Source organism: Squalius cephalus (assembly GCF_949319135.1).
Source record: "Squalius cephalus genome assembly, chromosome: 8".
NCBI lineage: Eukaryota > Metazoa > Chordata > Actinopteri > Cypriniformes > Leuciscidae > Squalius > Squalius cephalus.
Genome location: NC_137129.1, coordinates 6,103,818 through 6,116,986, shown reverse-complemented (window position 1 = coordinate 6,116,986; position 13,169 = coordinate 6,103,818). Strand labels below are relative to the sequence as shown.

General features: G+C 37.8%; 1 protein-coding gene across 1 annotated transcript; it reads right to left on the bottom strand.

The window, feature by feature from the left end:
• Nucleotides 1–6,165: 6,165 nt before the first annotated feature.
• LOC307163449 (progranulin-like) lies at nucleotides 6,166–13,169 on the bottom strand. The gene is made up of 7 exons (XM_079879485.1): nucleotides 12,840–13,169; nucleotides 7,856–7,900; nucleotides 7,643–7,762; nucleotides 7,269–7,460; nucleotides 7,049–7,186; nucleotides 6,505–6,616; nucleotides 6,166–6,338 (listed from the first exon to the last, which is right to left on the bottom strand). The coding sequence occupies exons 4-7, from the start codon at nucleotides 7,458–7,460 to the stop codon at nucleotides 6,325–6,327; spliced, it is 456 nt and encodes a 151-aa protein (XP_079735611.1). The 5' UTR covers nucleotides 7,643–7,762; nucleotides 7,856–7,900; nucleotides 12,840–13,169; the 3' UTR covers nucleotides 6,166–6,324.

The following is a 13,169-nucleotide window of genomic DNA, read 5'->3' as shown; positions in this document are numbered from 1 at the left end:
GTAAATATGCACTACTTTAGCATTCTCATGATTCTAGCCTGTGTTCCCCTGTGTCGCGTATGGTTGCAGCAGGATGTAAAAATAAAAAAATGCTGGATTTAAGTGCAGCAGTCCTTTATTATATAGACCGAGGACCAAGGTTGAGCTGGATGGAAGGAAGGAAAAGCCCAATGGAGCCAAAGGGATGGAGGGACGAGGCACAGGTGAAGGCCCGAAGTCCTGAGCGCAGGCAGAGCAACGACTGAGCAAGGTGGAGCCAAAGGGACGAGGAAAGCCCGGTGGAGCCGAGAGGATGATGGTCCCAGGTGGAGCCGAGGGACGGAGGAGCCACGGTGGAGCCCGACTGGTTGCCAGGCCTAAGAGGAGTGACGGGCACGGAGGTCCAAGGTGGAGCTAATGGGTCGGCACTCCTATCAGGAGATGAAAGGCTAAGGAGAGGCAGTGCTGGAGATCTCAGCAGTTCAGAAGGGGGTGAACAGACAGGCTTAACAGGAACACACGAGACAGGCATAAAATCCATGAACAGCCCTCTTGGTCGATGAGGAAGAGGTGGTGAACTCTCACTAGGTTCAGACAAAACAGGCAGAGGAGGTGGGAGTGGGAGGCAAGGGAACACAATCTCAAACAATTTTGTGCTGGAAGACATGACTGGCAATTTTGAGCCTATCACGTCTTCCATGTGGAAACGGAACAGGCCGGATTAGAGGTCTGCACGGGCTTTAAACTGAAGCCCGAACACGGCCCGTACCCGCGATCATTTAACCCGACCCGACCCGACCCGACAATTACATTTACATGTTAAGCCCGAACCCGACCCGAACCCGAGGTCCACTCTGTTTCTCACAGCAAATACCATTTTTGCAATATGTGATTGCTTGAAACGGTAAATACATGTAGGCGCAGCGGCCCTATCAGCACAGCAGTAAGAGAAAAACTTACCATTTGCGTAACTTTGCTGTGGTCGAACAGGTGTAACAGTTACAAATTTCTCATGGTTTGCTTGCTGTCGTCTGCTGTCTGTGTTGTGAATGAAATAGCGCGCGAGAGCGTAGCACATGCGCAAAACAGTTTTGTGTATATATAAATTATATAATGATAAAATAAAACAAATTATATATATATTTGAGAGAGAGAGCCTGTGTGTCTGTGGTCTGTGTAGCCTATACACATTGCACATCTGCGCACGCATGTAACCTACTTTCTTTCTCTCGCATGCCGGTCACCACAACACAGCAAGCAGGCAAAGCACACGGCACGCAAACTATATATAGCCTATTTAGTTTTTCTTAGTTACAAACCCGAACCCGACCCGAACCCGAGGCTGTTCATTAAACATTAACCCGAACCAAAACCCGCACATTTTTCGGGACCCGTCGGGCTCGGGTCGGGTAGCAGACCTCTAGGCCGGATGCACTTGCTCTCTCAGTTCATCAATACTTTTTCCTCAGCTGGTGTTGAGGGGGTTGAGCTCCATGTCATCTCCTCAACCTCCACCAAATCGCCCACAGGAACTAGCGATGTGACCGGCTAACACACCTGGTCAGACGTTACGTCGGGCTCGGGCTCGGGCTCTGGGCTCAGTCCTTGTTGCTGATCGTGGCAGGCTCCGGCTCGGCATCTGTGGTGGGCACAGACTTCGCCGTCGCTGGGCTGGTTCGCTGGTCTCCTCCTTGCTCTCGCAGATCGTAAACGGGGAACCGTTGTGGAGAAGGACACATTCCACGTAACCCATAAAGCTCCCTGGAGGCTCGTCCGCAAGATCAGACAGAGAACTGAACAAAATACAGGGCTTAAAAACTGAGACTAACCAATCAAAGAAACGAGACCCAGCTTGACCATAATAATTGTCTCCTGACTAAGGGAAAATATATATTTATGAATAATAATAATGATATTGAATGATTAATAATAAACAATAAACATTTTAAAAGATCTAGCTATTATCTTTCTCCATCCCATCAACAAATTGATCAGATCAACATTTTTACATCTCCATATTTTTGGAATAGGAACATGAAGAGATTTTGCCATTGTATGGAGAGGTTCCTACCAAACGATTAAACAAAATCTTAAACTTCCTCTCAAAATGTCATCAAAATCTTTAGTGTTGAAAGATTTCAACACTAGCCCAGCTGGCCACCCTTTCACATCACTTTTCATTAAAGATGTCACTATTATTCCGGAATAGGCTGTTCTTTTATCACTTGTTAGTTCCCTCTATAATTTACTTGTTGGTTCCCTCTATAATTAACTTGTTAGTTCCCTCTATAATTCTAACAATACTTGTTAGAATTATATAACTGTTTTGTATACGTTTGTTTGCTCTTTTCTGTTCTAGCATAATATTGTTTTTGAAAATAGTCTCTGCTCATGATCCTTCAGAAATCATTTTCATATGCTGATTTTAGCCTCAGATAGAGGTTCTTGGATTGTATTCATCATGTAGGACAGATTCTGATCAAAACTCAATATTAGTCTACAGCAGTGCTCCCAATAGGCAACACTCTTAAAAATGAAGGGTCCAAAAGGGGGGTTTCAAAGTGATGCCTTAAAGAGCCATTTTTGGTTTCTCAGAGTACAGTTAAAGAACCTTATTCCACTATTAAGAACCTTTTGTCCAATGGAAAGTTTCCATGGATGTTAAAGGTTCTTCATGGAACCATTGATGACAATTAAGAATCTTTATTTTTAAGAGTGTAAGGTACAGAATTTAAATAGTGCTGGCGTTTAATAACATTTCGGGTGTTTATGTCGAAATCAGAAGAAAACTAACTTTTTATGATGTGGAAATCACAAGAAAATGATGTCAAAGTCACTTTGTCGAGGTCAGGAGCAAACAAGAAAGTAAAAACAATGCATTGCCTCATGGCTTATGCAGTTTTCTCATACAAAAGCAGAAGTGTCTTTAATGTACTGTTCTGTCAGTGCGGCACAGTCTCATTTCTCTGTATTTTTATAGTTTGTATAGGTTGAAAGTTCCTCAAAATGCTTTTTCACAACCTATTTTGGAACCCATAGAATTAAACTTTCTTTCTGAATTAAATCGTATATCTTACAATGCTAGTTTTGGCACAATACTGGAATAAGTTTATATACATTACAAGCCGATTATATGTACATGGTCATTACAACAGGACGTGCATATTGTTTATTGGTCTTGGATCCAAATGTTTTAGGAATGACATTCATTCCATAAACTCCCGCCTTGTGAAGCCTATTGTTCTGTTTCTGTTGGGTCTGGGTTACAGAGGTGCATTTGTAACTTAATATTTTGTCTTAATTTTAAAACTTAAAAACATGTTTTTTTTTTTGTAGTTAATAAAGTGTCAGTTTGTACCTGATTACTTTACTCGGATACTTTTTTATTTGGTGTTTCTGTTATTCTTCCATCCTATGAATTAAAATTCATGCATGCCACTTTCCCCACACTTCAAATCACAAAGCTGGCATTCTTGCAAGAGTGTATAGGCTAACAGAGAGGTTAAAATTCATCAAACAGTTGTAAACTTAATACAAAAGTAAGAAGTGTATTCTCCCGGAATTTTTTTTTTAATAGATAACTACAGAGGAAGACCAGAATGACAATGTTGGATATGTTCATGGATATTATCAGACAAAATGAGAGACTATCAGAATGAGTCTGTGGCTGATCAGATTTGCAAATATTTCTATTATACTAATAATGTGACAAGGTCTAAAGTCAAGAATAGATTGATTGACTGTGAGAATAAGAACATTTATCTTGCTCATGCCCATTTTGTACCACAATCAACCTCAAGATGGCGCCATTGAGTGACTGTGTTTGTCTACTGATCACTGAACTCCAGTGTGTTTCACGGGAAAGCAGGAAGGACATATCATGTAATGACAAAGAGGAAGATGTTAAGAGATGTGAGTGTTTATATCAAAATGATTATGTGTGCACATGTGTCTTTTTGCTAATATTGCTTGTACAATTTGACACACACACAACATTGCCTGCATTTACTGTGGATCGCTGTGAATTAAGGATGATTGGGACAGTTTTTGAATTGCCGCCTTATGCAAGGTCTCTTGTCATAAATTAAAAACATCAGCCCAACACAGGATACATTTCTGTAATACTGAAGATGTTATTTGAACAGGAAAAAAGTTTATATTATAATGAAAGGATGTGTGACATACACTTCTGTAAACTGAGGCAAAACCCCCTTTTTTTGTGGTAATATTTGGGACAGCACATCTTTTCATTCATTTAAGGTAGTGTAAGCATTTGCTGTATTGCACAAGTTCATACTTTGATGTAATTTTATATGCAATATTTCTTTTTCTGTTCATTATTTAGAGTTGTGTTTATTTCTGTTCAACTTTATTTCTCAATGTTTATAAATCCATCCACAATTCATACAGTAAAACACATGCAATTGAGGTAAAAGAAGGCCATCAGAAATCATAGAAAACATTTTTAAAAAATGCTCCAGGATCAAATATTCTTACAAAACAAATTAGGTAAACTGATCCCAATATATATATATATACTGTATATATATATATATATATATATATATATATATATATATATATATATATATATATATATATATATATATAAGGTCTGTCAAAAGATTAATCGCGATTAATCGCATCCAAAATAAAAGTTTGTGTTTACATAATATATGTGTGTGTACTGTGTATAATTATTTTGTATATATAAATACACACACATGCATGTATATATTTAAGAAATATTTGCATACATATACTGTATATATATATTTATATAGTTTATATTATATATAAATATAATTTTTTTTATATATAAATAACACATTTTTCTTAAATATATACATGCATGTGTGTGTATTTATATATACAAATTTAATTATACACAGTACACACACATATATTATTAAAAACAAACTTTTATTTTGGATGCGATTAATCGCGATTAATCTTTTGACAGCCCTAAATATATATATATATATATATATATATATATATATATATATATATATATATATATATATATATATAGGGTTGCTGGAAAACTGTCCTAGAACAGTATGCTGTATATATATATATAGTTGATTAACTGAATGAGCTCCTCCCATGTTAATTAAGTTAATTATCTGAATGTGCTCCTCCTGAACTAATATAACATCATGAAAATGAGAATGGTTTCTTGCAGAGGCTAATGCTTGCAGATGTTCTGTTGCACGTCTATGACTCCTCCGCCTGAACTTTCCCTTGCCCTGTATTTTGCGCTGACTGTAGTCAAAACACATTTCACACTGCATGAGTTGCAGACAGGTCTAAATATTTACCATGCTAAATAAAGATATCAGCGACACATCGGTACTGCATCGATATAGACACACTACACGAATTATCACTCACGTGAACGAGCATTGATTTGCCTCAGATTTTGGGCATTTGTTAACGATTTTCACAAATCTGTTGGTAAGTGAAACTAATATTGTTCAGTGTGTTCTGTGTACACGACATAAAACAGGGCGTTCAGACAGAGGGTGAAAACTGTTTTTTGAACATTAACATATTATAGTAGACCACATAACCAATGTAGCATTATTAGCATTAATTGTCACATGAACTAATTTTGCTCCAATGGCCTAATCATTTTTTTATGCTCAATGCATACAGAAACAATGCATAGTACACTGTAAAAAAACCTGTAATTTTATGGAATTTTATTTTATAGATTTTTCTTATGTAGCCCCGCCCCTTTTCAGCGCTGCGCTCGTTGTCTTTTGACTTCCGGTTTTATTTTCACAGCAATCTTGCGTATTTATAAATGAACGGCTCGTTTTAAAATCTTCCCGGTCTACTAACATTTGTTAAGACATCTGGTTTAAACATTACAATCCTCATGATAACTTTCGTTAACTTTTGTTAACTTTATATTAAGTAAATTCACTTCAAAAGCTAATTACTCCTGGACAGCAATGCCATAGGAATATACAGAGTGACCGCAAAAACGGAAGTTCAAAGACAATATTCTAAAGATGGCGGCGCCCTTGTTTCTCTGGCGCATAAGGTCTATAGGCCTATGCTACAACAACAGTATGGTAGTAGTCTTTTCTATTCTGAATGTAGCCTAGCTGAGGAGACTTCAGTGAACAAAAATATGAATAATTCAGTGAAGTGAAGGAGACTTTAACTTCCCTTAAAAGATTCACTCATAAACCTTTATTCAGTCATGAACAAAATACCAATAGATGGATGATTAAAAATCAATTTTTATTTCACATGAATTTAGTTTGGATGTTGGGCTAATCAGTCTCGCACTTTGATAGTCTTTGATAAGAAGTCATGGGAGTTGTTTCCTTACAACACCAACCCTATAAAAAATAGAAATACAACTTTTAATATAAGCAAACACAAAACTTGATGCATGAGTTGTTATTATAATTATACAGGTAGGTTTATTAAATCCATAAATCATCCACATTTATTTTGGCTTGATGTTTAGACATGATTAATAGAGCAAGATGGAGTTAGTTGTACCGCTGCAGCACCCCCACTGGCCAGATGCTGTCTTGCAGCAGAACTTCTCAGCTGGGCAGTAGATGTTTCCTTCACAATGAACAGTCTCAGTCTGGGTCTGCCTTTCGAGAGCCTGCTCATTTCCATTCACAGGAATTATGTTAGTTAAACACATAACCAGAAACTCACCTTCTTAGAAAAATCTCTAAAAGAACCATTTCAAATTTTACAGCTCAAATTTAAATAGCCTGATAATATAATTAACTGAAGCACATTTCTGCTTTTAAACCACCCAGAATTAATTGCCCCATTGTTTATTTTAACAAATGGAGGGAGAAAGTGAAATTACCATTTATGAATGTTTTTTTTAACCCTAAACATTTCTTTAATTGTTACAAAAGTCATATCATATTCCTTTTTTATTATTAACTATTTATTGTTTGCAGCAAATGGTGATTAGAAGTCATTTGAAATGGTCTGTAAAGATTGTCAAGGTCATCGTCAGATCATTGTAACATGACAGGTTGCTTTACTTTGCAGTCATATAGGCAGAGTACTGACATACCTGAGTTTTCTGGATCGCTTTGGAGGCCGGCTGAGGAGAAGAAGACAGTCTCAACCACCCCCTCAAACACTGAGTCGATGTGGAATCGCAGAGAAAACCAGCCGGACAGCAATGAAGTCCATCTCTACAGCACTGACCCTGAAGTAATAGGCAGAAAAAGAAAACATTACACCCTATTATGATTGGAGTATAAAACAATTCCACATTTCCATTCACTTACCATTGAGAACGGACAGCAGGACCAAACTCCATAAGGACTCAGACAACACGTTGTTCCATCAGGACACACGGTAGAAGCATCACAGTGCACCACAGAGACAGACTCACTATCAGACTCTACTGGGTCTGAGAGATCCATCAGCGGCTCTGCAGCTACAAGAGCTGCCATGAGGAACATCAACACTGGAACCATCTGAAAATGGCACATCAAAATAATTAATGATATACTGCATTTCTTTTATTTTTAAATTTTTTAGAAATGATTAAAAAAAATGTTTTGGAACTTTTTCTATCTGCTTTAACGTGATATTACTGACAATGTGACAAAGTCTAAAGTCGAAAAGATTGATTGACAGTGAGAATAAGAACATTTACCTTGCTGGGTCTCTTCTTTGTGGAATTTGTGCTTTGCTGCTGTCTGTGCTGTCCTGTGATGTTCTGACTGTATCTATTATATATTATATATATATGTATATGCACACACGGCTCCTCCCACTGTAAAAACAGGACATTTATCATAAATAGTTATTTCAATTCCTCCCTCGATTTGTTAAAATAAAAAATGAGAATGAATTCAAATTTACATACCAATTTCTGAGTTTTTAAACATGCAGAAGTCCTTGTATGAACAGGCTGTAATAGGATATAGAAGAATGGGAATGGGAGAAAGAAACCAGCGGTGAAAGGAGGATCACTTCCTCTCATCCAAACACATACTTTTAAAACTAAATTCTCAATTAATAATTCAAACCAGTTAAAAAATATATACTATTACAAATAAACTGTGTTCTATTTTAATATATTTTGGTAACACAGTTATTTTACAGTGTCCTTGTTACTTATATGTTACATGTACTTACCATAGTAATAACAGTAAATGATGCATAATTACATGAAACTAACCTTCAACCAAATCTTGATCCTACCCTAACCCTAAAGTAATATTACTGAGTACTTAAATATATAATTACACTGTAATAATGACACCTTAAAATAAAGTGTAACCTATATTTTAAATGTAATTTATCCCTGTGATCAAAGCTGAATTTTCAGCATCATTACTCCAGTCTTCAGTGTCACATGATCCTTCAGAAATCATTCTAATATGCTGATTTGAGCCTGACAGCTCCTGGTATTTTTCTCATCTGTTTTAAATACAAATTATATTAAATTATAATTTAATTTTAACATTTTATTTGCAAGTGTCATGTTTGTGAGTTTTATTCATCATGTAGGACAGGTTCTGTCCAAAACATGTTATAAGTCTACAGCGCTACGGTACGGTGCTCCTAATAGGCAATTTATTTAGTGCTGCTGTTTGATAACAGGTCAGATGTTTATTTCTAGATCATGGGAATAAAATTTTCGTTATGTTGAAATCACAAGAAAATTGCATCGAGATCACAAGAAAACTTTTTCCGATGTGGAAATCACAAGAAAATGATGTCCTGATCACTTTGTCGAGGTCAGGAGCAAACAAGAAAGAAAAAACAATGCATTGCCTCATGGCTTATTCAGTTTTCTCATACAATAGCAGAAGTGTTTTTACTGTTCTGTCAGTGGACACAATCTCATTTCTCTGTATTTTTTATCATTTGTATAGGGTTGAAAGATTATTATAGTATAACAAGCTGTAATAAATGTCCACAGTTGGCAAATTGGCGAACCCAAGTCCGGATTATTTAAAGGGATAGTTCACCCAAAAATGAAAATTATTTTATCAATTACTCGCTCTCATTTTGTTCCAAACCCGTAAGATTACGTTCATCTTCGGAACATCTTTTTGATGAAGTCTGAGCAATTTCTGTCCCTCCATAGACAGCTACACAACACTGTGACGCTTCAAAAAGTTCATAAAGAGATTGTAAAACTAATCCATATGAATTGAGTAGTTTTGTCCAAATTTTCTAAAGAGACTCATTGCTCAACAGATTGAATATTATTCACATATAAACATTCATCAATTCACAGCAAGGCCGGACAGGCCAGGACAAGACAAGACAGGACACGGCAGGGCAAGACAGGAACACCTAAACTTGCAGGGATACATCCGCAACGGGAAACAACCACAACGAACTGGCAGGACATAGGACACAGGGAGATTAAATGGGGAAGGAAACAAGGCATCCACATTTTTTAAGCCAGAGAGCTACAATAAGGGAGGACAATTTGTCAAATGAACCAAAATTGGGTTAACAATGGGGTGGGATCAAGGCATTAGTCAGGAGAGCACATGGCACATAGAAACCAGTATGACTGAAGCCATGTGCTCACACCAAACATGACAAAACAAAAGCACAAGGCCAATGAACACGATCACAGTCCATGTGCTCAAACAAAACATAACAGGACAAGAGCAATGGCAAACGAACAGTCATAAGCCATGTGCTCAAAACAGGAACAACACATGACAAGGGAAACAACCCCCGCCATGTGCACAAGAACACAGAACAGACATGGAGAATGGGCATCTGGATCCCAACACTGGAGCAAAACCAAACAAGATAGGAAGTCAGGATCCAGACATGCTCCAAACAGGACAAAGCCAAGGGGAAAACCCCTGAAGACGAGTGGATGCCAACCGAGCACAATACAAGGACAGGGACATAAGTCCTCTCATGAAACCATATACAGATGGCCAAGTGACAGGACCCTGATGCTCTTCTGAGCTTTCTATTCATCAAAGAATCCTGGAGAAAATGTATCATGGTTTACCCAAAAATATTAAGCAGCATAACTTTTTTCAACATTGATATTAATCAGAAATGTTTTTTGAGCAGCAAATCAGCATATTAGAATGGTTTCTAAAGGATCAAGACTGGAGTAATGATGCTAAAAAAAAATCAGGTTTGCATCACAGGAATAAATTACATATTAAAATATATTAAAATCTAAAACGGTTATATGATATTGCAATACTATTTCACAATTTTACTGTTTTTACTGTATTTTTCATGAAAGAAAATGCATCCTAGTTGAGCATGTAAAAATACTCAAAAACTTTAGAAAAATCTTACCGACCCCAAACTTTTGAATGGTAGTGTGTCTTATATTTTATATACCTATTTAGAAATGTACTCCATGGTCCCTTTTTGTATTTTTGACTGTGTGAGAGGTTTAAAGTCCTGTGTAGATACTCTAAATCAGGGGTTTTCAAACTTTTTGTGTGTGTGGACCACTATTTGTAATCAAGAATTTTCGCGGACCACCTCATAATACACATAATAAAATATGTCTACACAGAGTCCTACCTGAATTAATCTGCACCTCTAAATAGGCTTACTAGCTCTAAAACTATCATTGGTCATCACATCAGTACAACAGGCTTGTTAAAAGAAAGTTTACTGCACACAACGGCTGCCACATATTTCATTTATTTATTTACTCAAGCGCCCGAGGGCATAATCAGGTTCATTTGAACAACAGGCTTATTTCCATAGCAATGGAGTATGAAATCTATACAGTAATAAGAACACTGGAATATAGTCAACATTTCAAAACCTTTGGCCATTTTAGGGGATTATTAATCTTCAGAGTTTTACAAGTCCTCAAAAAGTACCTAGGCTTGAGTTTGTCCACTTAACAGCACATCCGCAAAACATTTCAGAAACGCGAGATCAAGAAACTAACTGGAAATTAAAATAATAACAGGCCTTATTCATTCCATTTATAAACATTTCGTTTCTGCCTATGCCTACCGGACGCGAGCGCGTCAAATTCAAAAAGGGATCATGTCAAAATCGCGCCTGCCGCGTCTAGTGATACGCTTGACCACTTTGTATCAATTCCCGCGTCAAAACAAAAGTTTGAAGCGAAATTTCGTCCGTTGTGAACGCACCATTAAAGGTTATGCGTGTGATGTGATAATGAGATTTGCCTCTGCCCTTTTCTCTTCAGAGAACCTGTTGCTATCCACCGAACCAATGTTGTGGTTCTAACGGCACTGAACTTGAATGTCACGGCCGAACACCACTAGGCTTTTTTAGTAATCACACAATAACTTGACAATTTAATTAAAATGTTACATCAATATAGGCCTACATATTCTTTTTACTTTTTTTTTTTATGTGAATTTCCTGGTAAAATGAAGGTAAAAAAAAATATTATTTTATATTTAATTTTGCCTTTCCACGGACCACCTGCAGTACCCTCACGGACCACTAGTGGTCCGCGGACCACAGTTTGGGAATCGCTGCTCTAAATCCTCTTCTCTGCTCAGCCATTTATCAGTCTGTGTGTACCACAATCAACCTCAAGATGGCGTCATTGAATCACTGCGTATGTCTACTGATCACTGAACTGCAGTGTGTGTTGAGCTTCACAGGAAAACAGGAGGGTCATCTCCTGTACAGTGACAAAGACAGATGTTAAGAGATGTGAGTGTATCTAAATGAGTATGTGTGCTTGCATCTTCATGAGTATGTATGCTCATTTTTCTTTTTGCAATGGCTTGCACACTTTGACACTTGCTTGGATAGTTGTGTTGAGCATTGGTCCTCTGAGCTGACACTGTGCAGGATGGAAAGACACGGCCTGAGCCAAGAGAGACTGGAGGGAGGCCACTGTGACTCTGAAGAGCGAGTGTCCCGCTCTGAGCCACCTCCATGAAGATGAGGTATTGCACTTTAGGGTTACACTATTTCGATGGTCCACTTTAGACAGTCTACTGACTATAAGTAACTTTGCAACTACATGTCAACTAACTCTCATTAAAGTATTAGTTGACTGTAGACTCTTAGGTTATTAGATGTTAGGGTTCGGGTTGGTAGATGACAATTCGTGAACGAGTTGATTCTTTCCAAAGAACCTGCTGAATTGGTTAACAAATCACATCTGAATGATTCATTCGTGAATTGGACTGATTCCGAGTCAACAACTCACTGATTCAATGATCTGGTTAAAATGAGCCAAGAGCACGGATAGTCGCAGCTTAAAGGCGCACTTGACTTATAGTGCAAAGAGTAAGTTACTAAATGTTTGATGTTTGCATAGCGTTCCACAATGTTAATGCAGTTTGCCCTATGTGACGTCTGCACATTTGTGTATTGTATTTGTAGACACATATTTATCTACACAAATTTAGTTTCTCAGAATCCTCATTTTTTACAATAGGCCTATATGGCGTATTATTTCACTTGGTTTGCACTCAAACTTCCTTAAAGAAAACTTCCTGAAATCAAAGTTTGAGTTTTTTTTAGCCTTTAGGATGGATATGTTAACCTTAGGGTTATGAATTAGCTAGTGTGCTCCAAAACAATGACAAAATTTTGCATTTAGGAGATTTTTTTTCTTTGTCTCTTACTTCCGCTAAAATGGGTCACTGATTTTTATGACATCATCATGGACTTCAGCTTCTCATCACATCTTCTGTCCAATCAAATGCTCTCTAGAATCTAAAGCATCCCGTTCCCTTTGCTATAAATACCACCTGGCCAAAGCGACCGTTGACACGTCACGGAGCATTCAATATGTCCTGCCTTAGCTTCCTGTTTCAGCGGAAATTACGACAGCGCATCATACAAAGCTGCACGTTCCAAGGCACTTAGTGGGCCTTTAAATGTCTGTTACTTACCACAAAGAACACACATATGGATAATGCAGGTCATGTGTCAGGTCAGTTTTGCAGGTGAGGTGTTGCTTTTCACTGCCCTACACTAGCAATAAGACCCTGTTCTTCCAACAGAAACACATCGAAGTCCTCCCGTCAGACGCACTCCGCTCCGAGGCCAAAAGCTCCAGCTGCAGACTCTCAGCACTAACTCACACTAGGAGCCAACATCGAGACTCGAGCCCCTACAGTGCCTCACACTTGCAGCTGGGAAAAGGCTCCGCTTCTCTTGATTATCATTGCAGTCAGGCAATCTGGTTGGCACTTTCACTGGTCAGTTATTTTCCCCACAAC

Excerpts from the sequence above, each read along its gene's own strand:
- LOC307163449 (XM_079879485.1), bottom strand. The coding sequence starts at position 7,460 with ATGGTTCCAGTGTTGATGTTCCTCATGGCAGCTCTTGTAGCTGCAGAG. Across the intron at positions 7,187-7,268 it reads CCTGCTGTCCGTTCTCAATG|GGTCAGTGCTGTAGAGATGG; the intron begins GTAAGTGAATGG and ends CTATTACTTCAG. Across the intron at positions 6,617-7,048 it reads AAGCGATCCAGAAAACTCAG|GCTCTCGAAAGGCAGACCCA; the intron begins GTATGTCAGTAC and ends GGAAATGAGCAG.